General features: G+C 44.6%; 1 protein-coding gene across 9 annotated transcripts in view; it reads right to left on the bottom strand.

Moving 5' to 3' along the window:
- pkp4 (plakophilin 4) overlaps window positions 1-17,572 on the bottom strand; it is a 72,293-nt gene that overhangs the window by 26,992 nt on the left and 27,729 nt on the right. For 3 of the 9 annotated variants that reach the window (XM_047600317.1, XM_047600316.1, XM_047600313.1), the window contains exons 3-8: window positions 12,824-12,936; window positions 7,161-7,195; window positions 3,813-3,944; window positions 3,157-3,350; window positions 1,946-2,528; window positions 877-903 (exon numbers count right to left, since the gene is read on the bottom strand). In XM_047600317.1, the coding sequence (XP_047456273.1) occupies window positions 877-903; window positions 1,946-2,528; window positions 3,157-3,350; window positions 3,813-3,944; window positions 7,161-7,195; window positions 12,824-12,936 (1,084 nt within the window). The remainder of the gene's footprint in view (window positions 1-876; window positions 904-1,945; window positions 2,529-3,156; window positions 3,351-3,812; window positions 3,945-7,160; window positions 7,196-12,823; window positions 12,937-17,572) is intronic. The other 6 variants (XM_047600320.1, XM_047600318.1, XM_047600319.1 and 3 more) reach the window with 4 other exon arrangements.

Below are 17,572 nucleotides of genomic sequence, written 5' to 3'. Positions count from 1 at the left end.
TGAATAAAGAAAGGCTTGAGATGAGGCCCGAACAATCAGCACCGCTACGCAATGCCACAAAAAAACAACAACGTGACGCATTAAACTGCGGCCTAACCGCACACCCTTTTATCCGTGGCTTCTTCAGAATCAAATTCTCATCAAGTTCAGAAGAAATACTTAAGACATCCATCCGCCCGCCTCCAACAACCACGAAATGCACGTAAAAATGGGGAAGTGAAATAGCGTTCTGCGTCGACTGTAGCAAACACGTTTGAAGAAGTTTGCCAACAAGGCTTGGAATGAAGAAGTTAACAAGGACAAAGCTATTTGAAAAACTTATCATCCCACTGAGTAAAGAAACAATCAGGACCTGAAGTGTTAACGCCGTCAGAACACAGGCCAACAACAAGAACAAGACACCTGACTGTCTTCCACAGACTCAACTCAAAGGGAAGCAAGTCCGTTTATTTTTCTGTGTTACGAAGAAATGTGTTTGCACAAATATACATTTGACAAACTGCAGCTGAACTTGTTTATCTTACAGCATTGTGAAAAGTGTGTACATGTACCTACATGATCGAGTCAGGCGGGATTGAACAGGAATGTGACTAATAATAAAAACCTAGAGGAATACAATGTATACAGTGATAGCCGGCAACAGAGTAATATGAAAATGCATGTTTGTTTGTTTTTTTTTTTCATATTTTTGTTCATGTCACCCCAAGCATGGTGAGTACAACAAAAGGCCAAAAGCACAGTGAGTGAACCGCAGCATGTGATCTTCCTCGTGGTAACATGATTAATGGACTGATGGCAGGCAAAGACGCGCATGCCGTAGATGGAAACGCGGTGAGTGATGGGGAGCCGATGTAAAAATGTCAACAAAATGTTCACCTTGAACGTCGCCGTCAATGAGGGCATCTGAGGACAAGCCCGGGCAGCATGAAGCCAAGAAGAGAAAAGTCAATTAAGCTCGTAAGCATAAATAAGAGCTCATTTGACCCTTTGGCTCAATTTTAAATGACACATTTTTTTCTTTAAAAGAACAACAACAAAAGAATTTTGGAAATATTTATAGAGGCTGTCATTGTTTGTCCAGGCTACGTTATTATGTACAACATAAAATTATTTTTTTTTGCCTTCTCTTAAAATGATGAACCACAGACTAGTCTGAGCCAAGCAGGTTCTCAAATAATTATCATCCTAATATCCTGAGAGAGTTACAAAGCCACCTCATATTTTCCCCTCGCTGGTTGCCCACAACACAGCCTTGATAAAGCACTCATCAAAATAATGGATTTGGAAGGAACACGTTATGTCGTTTGGAAATGTTTTCTGCTGCCTTCTCCACTTACTAACCACATACGGACACACCCTCGTGTAGGAAGCTATCAGCAGCTCTCTTTAGTGCTCTCCGGGAATTAAACCTCTCCATCTGCTGCTGTAGCCGTTGTTTGATGTATACGAGTAATTCAGTTCAGATGATCACTTTTAAAAAGCCAAATGTTAGTTACAGTGGGGGAACTGTGGATTTGGTTTCCCTGTCTATTGTTAACGGCAAGACCAACTAGGATTAGCAGTCTATTGTGCTCTGAGTGAATATCTGTCCTCTTGCAGTGACCATGATTTGGCTACGCTCCAAGACAACCACTGACCTCACAGTCACTGTTTCCTTTCAGATACAGTAAGTGGAAAAAAGCCAGTATTCGCACAGCCAACAAATCTGAATAAAGTACACACCAAGAAAGGAAGCACAAGACACATCACCGCCTTTAAGAGCATTATAAAACTGTGTAGCAACATATGCTTTAGTGTATTTACCTTACTGGTGTGAATCAATATAGAAACAATACCGTAACTCAAACATACTGTATAACAGTGATCCTCCCACTGGTGTATCAATCTCAACAACGCTGGCCTCAGACCTGCTTAAAAATAACAGCGTGTGCGAGCAGTGGAGTACCTGCGAGGCTGTCGGGTCTCGTCATCCTCTCGTAAATGTCGTAACTCTGGGGTCCGTAGGGGTCGGCGTTGTGGAGCACGGAGCGGGGCAGCGTGGAGCTGTAGTGCTGGGGCACGGCGGTCATGCTGGCCCTGACCGGAGACGACGAGTGACCGGGCTGTTTTGTCAGCGGCGGGTTGACGTTGTCCATCATGGTCAGGGGTGAGCCCATGCGGCCCGACGATGACCCCGCGGAGGCCTGATAGGGCGAGGTGGTGCGGCTGGCGTTGCCGGACCGCGAGTTCGCGGAGCCCACGCGGCGCAGCGCGGCGGGAGAATTTTTCTGGGTGGAGTAGGGTGAGCCGCTGCCCCCGCCTCCGGTAGTGCTGTTGCGCTGGGCAGAGGGCAAGGTGGTAGAGTAGATGCTGGAGAGGGGTTTGGGTTCCGTTACAATGGGGGAGCCGTAGGCACTGCCAACTGAGGTACGCAGGGAGCCGCGGGAGGGGGACATACTGCTGGCGTAGGCTGGCGAGTGAGAGCGAGAAGGCACTGAGCTTACCCTTCGCATTGCACGGCCAGGAACTGCTGTTGTGACTGCTTGAACCTGCAAGTAAACAAAAAAAAGAAAAGAAAAAAAAGGTGGCATTTGGTTCCCCTGTGTAAAAGGACCTATAAAAATACAACATGTTGTCCCCTGCGCTATGAACTAGCCTGTGCAACGATAACGTGACGCTAAATAAAACAGCATTACATAAACCAATACATTACAGGGCATGACTTTACCCTGGGCCATATTTATTTTCTCCCTTCCACCCCCCTCTATAGTGTGACAGCACCATTTGGTTTCTCAGCGGTCTCTGTGTACAAAGCTGTATGAAGCATGATTATGTTGCGGCGCTCAGCGCATTATGTACCGTCTGTGCCTTTAAGCCTTAAATCCTTCACAGGAAAAACGTATAACAGCACTTTTGCGGTAATTAAATCTCAAGAAAACCGTGACCATGACAAGATGTGCGATACAATACAATATTACACTGCAAAAAAAAAAAGGGAATTTCAAGAAAGCAAAATATCCATGTATCAAAGAAATATTAGAAATTTTGTTCAGAGTCAAGAACTTTTGTCAAGCGAAGAAAAAAAAAACCTTAAACCGAACATATATTCTAGTAATGATGTTTTTGCAGTGTACCCAACCAACCGCAATATGATGCACATGTCGCCACTGCCAGTACCTGGACTGAAGCTTGGCCCTCGGCCCTGGCATTCCTCATCAGGCTGCCGGTGCCAGCACCAGGGAAGGAGTGCTGCATCCTCAGCTCAGACTTGCCCGCGTTCTGGCTGCTGAGGTAGCCGCTGCTGGCATCCTGGTAGCCACTGTCCGAGTAAGAATTCATCTGGGTCGAGCTACACGAATTCCCTCCTGACCCTGAGAGAGAGTGACAGCAAAAAAAAAAAAAAAAAAAAAAACAGACGCGAAAGAAATGCAGAGGGGGGAGGACAGAGAAGGGTTAGAGGCACAGCAGTCAGACATCATAAAAGGTTTCACAACAGACGTGACCTTTATCTGGATGGCCTTACTAATGACAAATGGCACAACAGGGGGAATAACCATTCTACCAGTCTATGTTTCAGAGTAGCGCGGTACATCACCCAGGCTTTCATGGCCTGCGAGGACGGGTCGGTTGTTATCAGCGACACTCAAAGGATCAAGTATAAAAGGAGCAGGATAAAACGGACTTTCTTGTTTGTCAAAAGAGAAGTAAAGAAGTAGTTTGTAGTTCAAAATTGTCTTTAGTGTACTGGGAGAAGACGGAGGGAAGAGAGAGAGGGGGAAAAAAAGGGGGGAGGAGTGGGGGCTGCAGAAAATATAGAGAAGGTAATAACAGACCCTCACTTTCATGAAGGGAGGACTGCTCCGGGGAGTACAGAGACACCTGCTCTGACTCGGTCCTGATGCGGTAGCTGGGCGACTGGGAGCTGTCAGTCACCCGAGACTTTGCGTCCCCTGAGGCAGAGGCATCTGAGAAGACACAGCAGAGCAGAGAGTCAGAGAGAGAGGGAGAAGGGGGGGGGGGGGGGGGGGGGGGGGCGGGGGCGGGGGGCTTTGAGTCTGGGTTTGGGGGATTATAATAGCCATCAAAGCAGCCAACATTCTTTGGAAGTGAGCGGAAACAATAACAGACAATCATTTCTGGAACATTAGTTTCACGCTTATATACAACTGGAGTCATTAAATTTCATTGCCGGGCTAATTCGGGGAAGTCAAAATTGTGTGGCAAAGTCACTTCGGTTGTATATAGAACCAACCCTGCATCCCCTCCTGTTCATGCATGACAACAACCAGTGTGGCAAACAAACTAGAATTAGCCATCTAATGTCCCTGAGCACAATGCGTCCTCATAGTCACAATCTAGTTAAGCGTGACCGGAGTCAATGGGTCCCTCTGCAGACACCAGAACAATAGGCAACGAGCAGAGGGGAACAAGGAGGGGAGAACTGGCAGCTTGGTCTGTCAAATCCTGCCCGGTTAGCCGGTGTGTGAATGAAAGCTGAACCCCATGAAGAAGCCGCCTTCCTGCCAAAGCTGACCTGTTGAATAAATCTGTTGACACATAGGCCTAGTGTGTTTGACAAGCTGGCATCCTGCGATCCCACCTCTGGATATCTAAGGGTGCCTGCTTATTCGCAGACGAGATTGATTCGAGCCAAGCTGGTCTCGAGTCAAACTGTCAGAATACACACAGGGAGTGGTCTGCAGTAAAAAAAACAAAAAACAAAAAATCTGAAAACTGAAAACCCAGGTTGAGCAGGGCTGCTAAATTAATACACAATGGTATAAGATTTAAATGTAAGTTTCTACGTCTGTTTAGTTTGGTTTTCCTTGCCTGTATTTTTTTTTTTAAAAATTCCTTGATATAACTGGGGAAACTTAATAGCAAAGATGGAGGGTATATTCTGGTTAAGGTTGAGGCATACAGAGCAAGAAAAGAGCTCATTTGAAACCACTAACAATGGATACGAGGAGGCTTGTTTAAGTATTTACCCTGAAACAAGGAGACGGTTCATTGAGACTAGAATGCATTCATGTGTCCTCTAAACCCAAAGTAACAACAGGCCTAATCAAGACTTCTGCTTCCTGTTCGCTGGTATTCTGGCGGCGACTCTGTCTGGCAGAATGTTTCTCATATTGTGCCTTGACCGTATTTGATGAATGAGATGCCAAAAAGCCCAAACAGAGGAGGAACAGAAAGAGACCGAGGAAGCCAGGAGAAGACGACTGACCCGTTTTTCCACGGAATTAAAATGACGCATTACGGTTATCTATGTATGGGAGGTGTTTTTTTTTGGCATCGCCTTTTAAGATAACCATATGAATAACCCCGGGCTAAATCCAAACTAAACCAAGTCTTATATCCTGTGTGTAACTTTCCTGGTATTTACTTGACCATGTTAATTAACAGAGTGTACAATGATATAAAACCTGGACTTTAAGAAAGGTCACCAAAACCCAAAGGGTACAGGCTGGTAGTAATAACTTTTACTAAATTTCCAAAGCATGAGGCTTTGGAAAATCGGATAACGACAAGTGCCTGTCTGAAAAAGAAAAGGTAAGCGAGTAAGTAGCAAAATAAATAAATAAATAAAACCAAGGCAAAGAAAACTTTTATTCTGAAGAGTTTGTCCTCCACACTCAGCAGACATGGGGTATTTCTTGGAGCTAAAAGACTTGTACTCACTTCCATCCCCACCTCTCACAGCAGACACACACGGTGGCTCATGAGGCCAATAAGCCTCACGGAAAAGTAATTCATTTAGATCGGAAAAAAGTACATTAGCGCTTCTGACCATCATCTATCATCTACAGTACGATGAGAAATCAATGTAAACCAAATCCGCGATTGTGATTGCTATTACACAGCAGGCAGCAGCAACTGTAATGAAATGCATTCAGCAAAGGAAATGGGGAGCGGGCAGCAAATGAGAAAATTGTGTAGTATTAATATTCCCGGTGTATATGTACAACTATAACACCCCCCCCCCCACGGGTCCCATCTGACGGGATCGACAATAAAAGATTAATGACCGCTGTCGAAACTCAGCTTTCCACTACGCAATTAATAAGCCATGAAAGACATTAGTAAATTTAATTCATTAGCTCTTCCCCAAACATCCTACAAGGATGTGGGCCAAACAAACAGACACCGAAGGGGTCTGAGAGAAATCCCTCTGCTACCTGTCACTGGTGGCTGAGTCGGCAGAAAACGCTTAAATAACTATTAAAACGAGAACACGCCCGGGGCTCTCAATCGCTTGCTTGAAAAGTCTCGTATTAGCAACGATTATTGCGGGAATGTAAAATACGCCTGCGCTCCGCACTCGATATACAGGCGCACACACCCAGACTCAGCCCTTGAAAGGCACTTACCTGAGTGGCTCTGCCTTACAGACGCTACATGAGTTTTATCACTGCGATACTTCAAATAATTGTGTGGCTCGCTATCACGCTCTTCTTCTTACACAGGGGTAGAAAAAAAAACAGGCTGATTCAATCCTATGGAGAGTTAACCTAAATGCGGCTCTGGTGATGAATGGGTACCCGCACCAACAAGTGTCCGAGACAAAGTAGGTGGCCTTGAAGCCGGGTGTGTTGCAATAAAACTACACGCAGGGAACAGTCATTTGTTGATTCACATTAGCATTTGACATCCATGTGTAATTATTAAATAATCACTGCCCTAAGATGAGACCTGTGGTGTGAGGTGTGTTTTCTTCAGTGTAAATGACATCAACATACACCATTCAGCCATAACATTATGACCACTGTCCTAATATTCTGTAGGTGTCCCCCTCTTGTGCTTTAGAATTGTGAACTAGTGAATTTGGAGGTCAGATCAACACCTTGCGGTATTTTGGATGTTTTTTTCTTTTCTTTTTTTAGTTGTTCCTAAACCATTTTGAGCGTGTGTGTGTCTGTGTCAGGCTGCATCCTGCTGGGGATGACTGCTGCCATCAGGGGTGGAGGTGTCCGCTCTGGCGGGTGGTACATGGCTACGTAACATCCACATGAATGTCAGGTCCAAAGGTTTCCCAGCAGAACACTGCATCGTCACAAGGCAGTCAGTGTTATTCACCTCACTCTTCGGTGGTCATAATGTTACGCCTGACCAACGTGGAACAGATGAAAACGAGAGCTTTCAGATACGAGGGCGATAGCAGCTCAATCATTCTCACGTACCTGCAGTTCTCCAGGGCAGGGACTTCTCAGATGAGCTGTGTGGGAGGAAACAATGGGAAAGTGAATATGTGCTTTATAAACCACAGACAGAGACACATGAGAGAAATCATCTGGAAGAGACACCTCAGGGCCACCCATGTTGGCTTTCCCACCGCGATCAGACGGTAATCGCTGTGCTTGAGATAAAACAGCTAGAGGTAACACATAACCGGACATTTAATGTTCATGACTCAGACGTAAAGTCCATGCATGTCATCTTTGTTTTCAAAGACCCAAAAGGTGTCAGCTTGTGTGTTGTTGTAGCAAAACCCGGAAAAAATTACATTTACACTGTAAATGTGGGACCGCAAGCCGTTTTTCACAATCAAACACGCTGAGTCGACGGTCAGAGGATGGAACGCGACCTGACAGGAGCCGAAACTAAGCAGACACGTGATGGCGTCTCTCAGAATAAATTAAAAGCGACTGCGCCGTGTATCCGCGCACTCAGTCTTCGAGCTCGGCGTCCTGACACGCATGCCAGTATTTATTCAAGTGGGGCGAGGATCTCACCAGAGGTCTCTCCGGAGAATAATGGAGGAAAATAATGGCCGGGCCAGAGAGCGATCACAGTTTGTGTCTATTATTCAGGGATAAAATACAGAACGCAGAGCAGCACAAACAGAGAGAATACAGTGTTTAGTGAATAAAGATGATTGAATCTGGACCAGGGGATCATGCTGTACTTTGTGAGCTCTGAACAGGAAAACAAGACGCCGTCGTGCACCTTTAAAAGGATCAAAGTAGCACTTTCAGAGTCAGCATATTGTCACTGGTCTTTATTGCCCTACTTTTCTTTGGAAAATATCTGGGACTTCACAATGGATGAATGAAATATGCTGTATGATATCTTTGTGCGCAGTCTGCCACCTATTTACTGCTCTTTGAGGTTCGGGCATCAATTGTACGTACTCTCCTATGGTTAAACCTTAAGTGAACTCGCAACGCTCAGCATTTTAGTTACAGTGCACCGTGCACCAGCTGATGACGGATGATTCACATGTCTGAGGAATTTCCTTAATTTACACACCTGCATAAATTAAAGTGGATTCGAAACGAAGTAGGTTTTCTGGAAAATATTTAGACTAGCCCAGGAGCCAGCCCAAAAGTTTCCCCGCGCATAACGTTTCGGTGGGGAGGCCCTCCGTCCAGAATTTATTATTCCCTGCCAGATCCGCTTGGCCGATCAAACTGTTTAGACGGGCTACCATCGGAGAAGCGAGATGTTTGGAATCTTTGAATATGCGGAAGGTATTTGCAGCGATAAGTTTTACGGACAAACAGTTTACATCGACGGAGGCACTTGTTGACAAGCACGTGCCCGGTAATCTGTCGCTCTTATTGGTCGAGGGACTATTTAACTTCATGCGGAGGTATTTTTTTCCTCGGTATCGATTGAAACGCGCACCGTAATGACATCCAAACGCCGTGTTACGAGACTCAAGTTCTCGGGAGTCGAGGGCGGCTATGGCAGGCTGGTGAATTATAGTAATCCCACGTTTAATGCAGTGTACTCCAATGATTACACTTAAGGGCTTAGCGGAAAGAAGGGTGCACAAGCCATCATATATAGACATCTTAGCAGCCACCTAATAATTTCGAGTACCTACGAAAATACTTCCCGACTAAACGGAAAGCTCGTGCTCATGCAGTTCTCGGTGCCATTTTTCCGAGGCTTGTTATTATAACCAACAGAGGCCAAGGAGAAGACCTCAGAGCAGCGTCGCCACCCTTTTTTTGTTTGATATCTTGCATTCGCTGCTCATTACTATCAAGCGCTCACGGTTGCTACCGCTGCTACTTTTTCCCATCTAAGGTGACACTAAATGAGCTTTAAGAAGCACAACTCTTAGAATTTTAATGAGCGTGCAGGCAATTAAAAAGAGGAAGTTGGACAAGTTGTGCTCTACTGAACCACGGCTGATAAAGTGGAGGAACGACTACCGTAATGACGATGCGTCACGCATGCTGTGCGCGCGCGGACCGGGAGGCCGGGTGAAGGCACGGTGGAGTGATTGTAAAACGGTCGATGCTGACAAACAACGGGCCTAATCCTGTCAGGACGCCTTTATTTCTCACCAGTGCCACCAACGGCTAATGAAAAGCCGGCCAGGCGGGAGGTCGCATCTTCTTGCCGGAGGTCACGTTTGATGACGACCCCCCCCCCCCCTGTATGCATTGGTTGTAGAAATTAAGAGGGGGTTCGTCAGCTCTGGAGGTGCCGTGAAATGTAATGATTCTTAAGTGTGCCGACACCTCTGCCGTCGTCATGCTGTGCTGTTGAGCTGATCAGTGGGTCCTCAATGTTTAAAGCTGATCTCCATTCACACACAAATGTCCAGTGATGGGCATTTCATTTGTCCTTCTCTGGCTTTAAAAAAAAAAGAAAAAAAGGTGTGAAAATGCTGTTACATGTTTTCTTTAAGAGGCCCTAGGAGGTGGTTCCAGTCGCCCAGTGGGAAGCGTCGGCATTAACATGTACTTGACAGTGAAATATCTGGTGTAGTAGCTTAAACTAAAACATTAGATGCATAGGAGCTAAAGCATATGTATTAAAAATGGGATAAAACTGGTTTTCCGTATCAGTGCTAGCTTACCTTATAGTTTCCCCATTATTTCCCTACTCTTAGATATATTTTGGTGAGGGCGAAGTGTAACGAATGCCCAGTTGAAATTATTTCTTTATTCACAGCGGATTAAAAAAAGGAAGCTATAGTGAGAAAAAGATCTGCAAACTGAACTGATATCCACCAGCAAATTTAATTTAGCGTAATAACATTTTTTGATCTGATGGAAAACCTCATCAGACATCATCAAATAGAGCCGACAAAGCTGAAGCAACGCATTCATCACCGAGGTAAATGTGATCTGCAGGATTGAGAGTCAGACTACGTCCCCGTTAAAGGTGAGCGCATTTTTTTAAACTGCGCTATCAACGCCTGGTGTTATAGCATGTTACGGCTAATACAATGGTCCACATTAAAGCACCAAAATAGGAAATCTCTTCTCCCTCTTCTGCACATGTGCAGAGGTCACACGCCTGGATGTTTCATAACAGCCTAACTGTGCAAATGTAACTTATTGGATTTAACCAGTGACCATGGCTTATTTGATTAAACGGTCTGAGGAGCTAAACCTGGGACTCTCAGGAACTGGTGTCAGTGTTGCATATTCTTGCCGGCGTTTCTTTTCCATCTGAAGAACCATGAAGAGCAGATCAATAACTCTGACACTCAGACAAAAACTTTGATATTCTTTACCAATTACTGTTGCGTAAAACACGCATCAGATATACAAGTCATTTCTGGCCAGATCACTCCTGTTGGTACAAAATGTAGAAAATGAATATTATTATTATTATAAAGGGCGGATTATATAATTTGCTTACTGAAAATATTGTGGCAGATAATTGGCTGTTTACTACAGGACAACCTCATGTTCAACATTTATCACTCTACCATTGATCCCCCAACTACTCTGCACGCGCTCTTTAAACTAAACTAACAATCACTGATGTGGACCAGCGACTGAAGACAACAAACACACCAGCGCAGATTTTCTTTGTGACCAGCGCACGATTTCACATTACACGGAATAATTAGACTGAGAAAAAGAAGACTGCTCGGTCCCCCCAGCTTCCTTTCTAAATTAATCTTGATGAGTCACTGTTTTGATAAATGTTTGTCACGACTGAGTGAATAAATGAAAGACAGAGACAGTCAGACAAACAAAAAAAAAAAAAAAAAAAAAACAGTGTATCGCTTTTATCTACAAATATGATTGCTGGTGAGGCTGGATGCATTAAATCTGACGACTAAAAGCAGTACTTGTTAAAGAGGAAATGAAAGTAAACAGAGTGCCTGTGTATATATTCAGAGAGCTGTTGTCCACACCTTTTTGGGAGCCCTTAACGCTGCCGTGTACTGGCGAGCTTCTAAAAAGGGAAAAGGGGGAGATGGACACTTGAGCACTGCAAGCTGCCGGTATTAGTTTGATGCCTTTTGCCAGTGTGCAGGGTGAACTGTAAAAAATGCACCGTCTAAGCGAATATTAATATCATAATAAATTCAGAAAAGATCAGAGGAAAAGATTACAGCCTCTGTACAGAGTATCGAGATATAGCGCTATTATATTATGGCCCATTTGAAAGTGAATGCATCTCAGATCTGCCGTCTGAATGCACATCAGTTGACCGTTTGTGAATAATATGCAAATGACACCGCCACTTATTTAAAGTCTGCGCTGTTGAAAATTCAGCATGCGTGGGCGTAAGCGAGGGACTTCAGGTGTTATACACAGGGGTGAGGTGGAAGCAGGAAGTTGAGCTTCTTTAAATCTTACGCTCTAAACACAAGCAGCCACATGAGCAGCAGGTCAGCGGGAGCAGGAGCAGAGGCCCCGATGCCCCGTCTGCGTCTGTAAACGGGTATTTATGAAACAGCCAGAACGAGCGATTTTTGAACTCCTCGAGTAGTCGGCACCTTTACACGTCTGTTAAATAGAGGCTAACCAACGCTAACGTAGCGTGGTCTCATTTGACCAGGCAGTGGCTGATTTACATTTTTCCACGTCTCACGAGCGTATCTTCCGATCGGCGGCGCTATTCAATCACATACTTTCCAATGAGACAAAACACATAATGACTAAAACAGCAAAGTATAAACAGTATAACAACCCTGGAGTACCACACAGTGAGCTGTGAGCTGAAACGAGTGGCCTTAAGCAAAGCAAAAAATGCAAAAGCAATAAAAAGAAGAAGAAGCCTTGCATTAAAAATGCCTGTGATATCCAAACTTGAGCAATCTGTTAAATGTCACGCACTTCTATTGCAATTCCTCTTGCCAGAGTAAGGTGGGGAATTTTTGACTAGACATTAAAAGCACTTCACATAATGTTAGTTTAATAACTGCAGGATGGTTTAGTTAAGTAAAAGGACGTTACATAAAACCTTTCTTCTTATTAGCTGTGGCTTATAAGCATTTTTGTCTCAATATATAAGAGTTTCTCAATCGCTATCTATTGTGTCTGTTTGTCGTCTTTTTGTCCGCTATTGATTTTTACAACAGTCGGTAGTCTCTGCTTATACCATGCCTGTACATGACTGCACTCTGCACAGTCTGTCGTTGACAAATGACACTGTGGCAAACCATGAAACAATTTCGTAGAAAATAGGACCGCCGCCTCGCAGATATCGGAGTGTGTGACACTGAGCTTTACAAATGAACCTGACACGTGTGAGCGACGGCAGACAAGACAGAATGTGTGGTCACTGAGGTGTGATGATCAGGCAGACTTGTGTCTCAGCTGATGAAGAGGGAGCGAGCTCTCGGAAGCTCTTCCCGCGCCGACGGCAGCGCTTCGCCGAGCGAACAACACGTCGCCGCCGTGCACCTTTTTCAATTGCGTCCCAAATAAATTTAAATGCAACAAGGGGGGAAAGATGTTGATTTACAGTCTAATCACATCCGAGCGCACACGGTCGCTGCATCACAATGTGACGGTGCCATAAGGTTACACTATGGAATATGGCCACTGCTGTGAAGGATGGAGAAGCCATGTGTTGGATCGTGGCTTTGCGCGCGCGTGTGTGCGTGTGTGTGTATGTGTGTGTTCGTCCTCATTACCTGCTGCTACCAGCGCCTGGTGACTCGGCCCCGAGTCTGCATCTTTCCAGCTGATTGGCCACAATCTGCCTCTCTACTTCCAGCTCCCTGGTTAGCCGCTCAAACTGAAGCTCCTGCGCATAAAGACACGCAAAAAAAGAGAAAACATGAGGCTGAGGCTGAAGGTCAGAAATACATCTCCTCAGACAGATGTATGCACACCTACTAACAAAGATGAGCAGTGTAAGGAAGACAGGTTGACAGTTGACAGCTTGCTCCGACAACAGTTCTCTTCATCATGGTGTGTGGGTTAATGATGGGCACAATGTGAGAGGGTGAGGTACCGCAAGCGAGCTACATCCAAACAGAAATGTTTCCTAACAAGTGCTATGTATATCCTCACACACAAACCTGGGGTTTGCACACAAAGAAACACACACACGGCCTATATGACATTTTTCTAGCCCACACAGAGAGATAAGCACCACTTCACTGGGTGATTTTTAGCCTTGGTGGCACCGTTCCTATGGGAGTGGAGCAGAAATCAGCATTTGACTAATTATCTAGCTCGAACAAGGCCATTACTTGCGCAGCTCTCTGGCTGCAAGTGCTGCATCATAACACTCACAAGACACACACGGGGTCTTTTGTACACAGACAAAAATGACGGAACACGCGCGCAGAGCCATTTGCCAACCTTAGAAATACCTTTTTACTCAACCGCACCGCTGCCACGGCTAGCGAGAAGAGTATCTGCACTCTCTCTTCCTGGCAAAAAAGACCTCACTCACCATAGCACAATGCCCGGATGGAAGGATTCTTCCCTTGCTATCCTTAGCTGTCCCATGTAATGTCCATTACCATGGTCAATTACATCCACAGTCAGCTGCATACAGGCACAGAGACACACACACACACACACATAAGCCGGCTATCGGCTTCTTTTGTGAACTGTCTGAGGAAATTAAGTCACTCTACAGCACCAAGACCAGCCTACTTTTCACACCTACTCTCCTGTGTTCCCTAGGGGAGAACTGAAATTTCCCACCACAACGTAGACTCGGCTCACCCCTCCCCCCCCCCAAACTACCGCTTCATACCCTCCACCGCTCACCTCTTTTCAAACCTCAGTCGAAGATACGCGAAGCTTGACTGCAGCGAGCAGGAGCACGCAGGAGGGAAAGCTGCCACGTTCTGTTTCCTCAAAGTTTAGGCTTTTCTTTTAAAGCGGATGTGTTACCTGCGCGGTGAGAAAATCTTTTTTCAAATAGCACTTTACGCACGGCGCCGATGCACCGAAGTGCCCACAGAGGACTGTGCAACTGTATGTTTAAAGTTAAAGTCTCGTCTTTCATTTCGCGAATGAAAGCAGCCATACACCATAACATTAAAATATCTGCAGAACCATTAAACACAGTTAATTTTCACTCAGTGTCTGGACTTTATTTGACTGGGCGGCTGTGGCAAAGTAGGTAGAGCGGGTTCTCCGCGAACCAGAGGGTTAGCGGTTCAATCCCTGGAATGTACCACATGCCCAAGTGTCATTGAGCAAGACGCTGAACCAACAGTTCAGTTCACATGAGCGAATGGGGAGATAGATGTGTCTGTAAAAGCACTTTGAATACCAATATAAAAGCTAGACCATTTACTTTTGCAAGTGTCATTTGCTAACACTCAAGAAAGTGGACTGTAATTTGTCTAATCATTTTAGAGCCCAGCCCAATCCAGAGCTAATGGGCACATACAGACGGTATATCGAAGATGGATATAGCCACCAGGTCTGAAAAAGTGAACACGTTTGATGGTCGCTTTGCGCTGGCTTCAAAATCTCTCTTCGTTCAACAAACTCTCGTTAAAATGTTATTCGCTTCTCCCATGAAAAAACTACATCAATAATTCTATTACGAGTCATTAGGAAGCCGTGACTTGAATTCACTTCTGACCGGTGCGCTTTTGAAATTGTGATAATTAAGTCTCATTGTGTGCCACACGAAACCACCAGAGAAATGGAATCACAGGAAAACTGGCTATTTCGGCCCTTACCTCAGAAAGAACTACCTCCTTCCCATTTACTTGAGAGAGGGGGAACTTGGTATGAATGGTTTAAGTACCAAATAGTGAACTATATGTGCACAGGTTGTCAAGGAGAGATGGGCATTTTCAATTGCTTTCATCACAACATACATTTAAAGAAGCTGGCATTTCAAAAATGTACATATTTTAACTAGTGATCTTTACTTCTTGGTCTATGCACACTCAACCGACTCCTCATATAAGAGCACACAGTATGAAATTTACCAAAAATATAGACTGTTCTCTTACTAGATACAGAGATACAAACATTTGTATGACTCTTTGGTGAAATTTCAGCAAAAGTTGTTAAAAGTGGAGCAGGATGTGGAAACAAAACTTAACCAGACACAGGGCAGACAAAGGTTTGGGCTGTGTTTTTATAGAGCGAGCCAGTCTGACCAACGTACAAACGTGAATGACTTGCACGGTGTTGACTATGTGCATAGTACGGCTGCGTGATAAATCGTTTAAAAAAAATCGCGATCTCGATTCAGACATAGACGTGATCTCATTTCGAAACACAATAATTCTTAAGCATTTTATTTCACGAGCGGCATCACGAACAAATGCTCCATATTTTTTCAAGCGCCCCTAAAGGCAGCACTGCCGCTGACTCCTCCCTTGACCTATGGTTGAGTGTGTGCAAACAGTGAGGCAGAGAAGCAGAGAGAAGTCAGCGGTAAAGAGAGTTAAATGGATGGCGAAGAAACCTCAGGTGGTAGTGGCGAGAGTCGCCCACAGACCTGAACTGAACTCGTGCCCAAAAACATATGCTCCACATTCTAAGGAAATCTCAATGTTTGATACTCTGCTTGAATGACCATTTGAATGTTTTTGTTTTGTTTTGTTAAAGTTCATCAGTGCAATAAACATTTTGTTAAAAAAAAAAAAAAAAACGTGCCAACGAATCGTGATCTCAATTCTAAGCAAAATAATCGTGATTCACATTTCTTCCAGAATCGTGCAGCCCTAGTGCATAGGTCACAGACTTAAGTCCCAGGACCAAACCCCACTAATACTCCTAACGACCAACACAGTGAAATCCACGTTAGGGAGCTCTCTTAAAGGGTCAACCTTCTTACTGGACAATCTTCCTCCATGACCCAACTAATGAATCTTAGTCACGGCTCAATTGCGACTACTACAAAGCATTGAAGTCCACATGTTTATCAGTGGCCTGTGTGGTTCTTCACTGTAGACTGGGATAACTGGAACCAACTGGGGTAAAACACACACACACACAAAGTAGCCAGAGTCCATGAATATAGCCAGATCCTGGGTTTTGGCTGCATTAATACAATTTGCTGAACAAACTAGAAAAAATAGTTTTTGCAGCTGCTTGTAAAACTGTTCAAAAAATAAAAGAATAAAAGCTTAAAATAAATATATTGTGTAGGAAATACATCTGTTAGCAAACTTACCAGCTAGAGCACATTTTACATGTCTGTGCTTTGCTATTATTCGACAGTTGCTATTAGCTGGTAACTGCTGACATAACAACTCACCACTCTGCTTCTACGCTGGTTTAAGAGCCATCATGCTTTACGTCAGTGTTTAAACCCAGATATTCAGTATGTACATCATAGCACAGCACGATAAAGGCGGCTTCAGTATCTCCAGGTAATTAACAGAAACAACTGTGCTAAGAAAAAGGCACTGCACCTTTTTATAAATGGCTCCTTTAAAAGGCAAGTACACTGAATTATAGTGATAAGATGGCAGGCCACACATGTGTCCACATGCAGAGGAAGAGAGGGTCGGAGTGATTGAAACACAGACTCACAGCTTCTCGACACAAACCTGGAAGAACAAGTGTGTGAGTCTGCTAGCAATGTAAAGGAGAGAGAACATAAAGCAACGAGATGAGTATAGAGGGGGATTATCCATATGGGCGCACGTATAAAAGAGAGAAGAGAGAGAGGAAATGCAAACGTAATTCCCTCCCCCTATATATTCTGTGGCTGATCTAGTGGGCAACACAAAGTCTGGGAGAATGAGGACATGGTCTGATTCATATACTATTCATAAGCTGTTCATATGTTGTAGATGAGACGCACACAAAACAGTTTTGTTTACCGACCCGAGCGAAGACAGAGATTTCGTGATCTGCAAATGACACTATTCTTGGCCCGAGACTTCTATGCCTCCTCTCTTCTAAGCTCATAATCCAATTGCATTGTTTGGCTTACTTATTGCCTTCTCGAGTCCGGCGACTCCAGCACATGTACATGCTCCGCGGTTCATGTAATTCAGTTTTACATGTAACCGAAATAGAAACAAACAGTTATTCCTCACGTAATACTTCACAACAAGCGGCTGCCACGCAGCCCCGCTGACGAGATGGTCTATGATCTTGACCAAGCGCAGCAGAAGGAGACATCTGCCGCAGCCATAAGGCTGTCACTACCGATATTCAGAGCCTCTCCTGGCCGATAGCGGGCGAGCCAAGCGTGTTGTTCACTCACAATGGTGAAACGTGGAGAAAGTCCAAAGGTTCCCTCGTTGAGTTCCAGGTCTTTTCTCTTAACTCAAAAAATTGGCTTTTAATGCAAAAACTGTTAAGTTGCTGTCCTGTTCTCAGATGTAGTATTAACTGAGCTGCACAGGTTTAGTGCATGTATTGTATTTATATGTATATGTTGTAAGGTTGTATTGTACGGGAATGCAGAACGATCCAAGACTCAGGTTTGCCTACAC

This window comes from Mugil cephalus, chromosome 12 (genome assembly GCF_022458985.1).
Source record: "Mugil cephalus isolate CIBA_MC_2020 chromosome 12, CIBA_Mcephalus_1.1, whole genome shotgun sequence".
Taxonomy (NCBI): domain Eukaryota; kingdom Metazoa; phylum Chordata; class Actinopteri; order Mugiliformes; family Mugilidae; genus Mugil; species Mugil cephalus.
The sequence above is the reverse complement of the archived record's forward strand: the minus strand, read 5'-3'. Positions and strand labels throughout refer to the sequence as shown.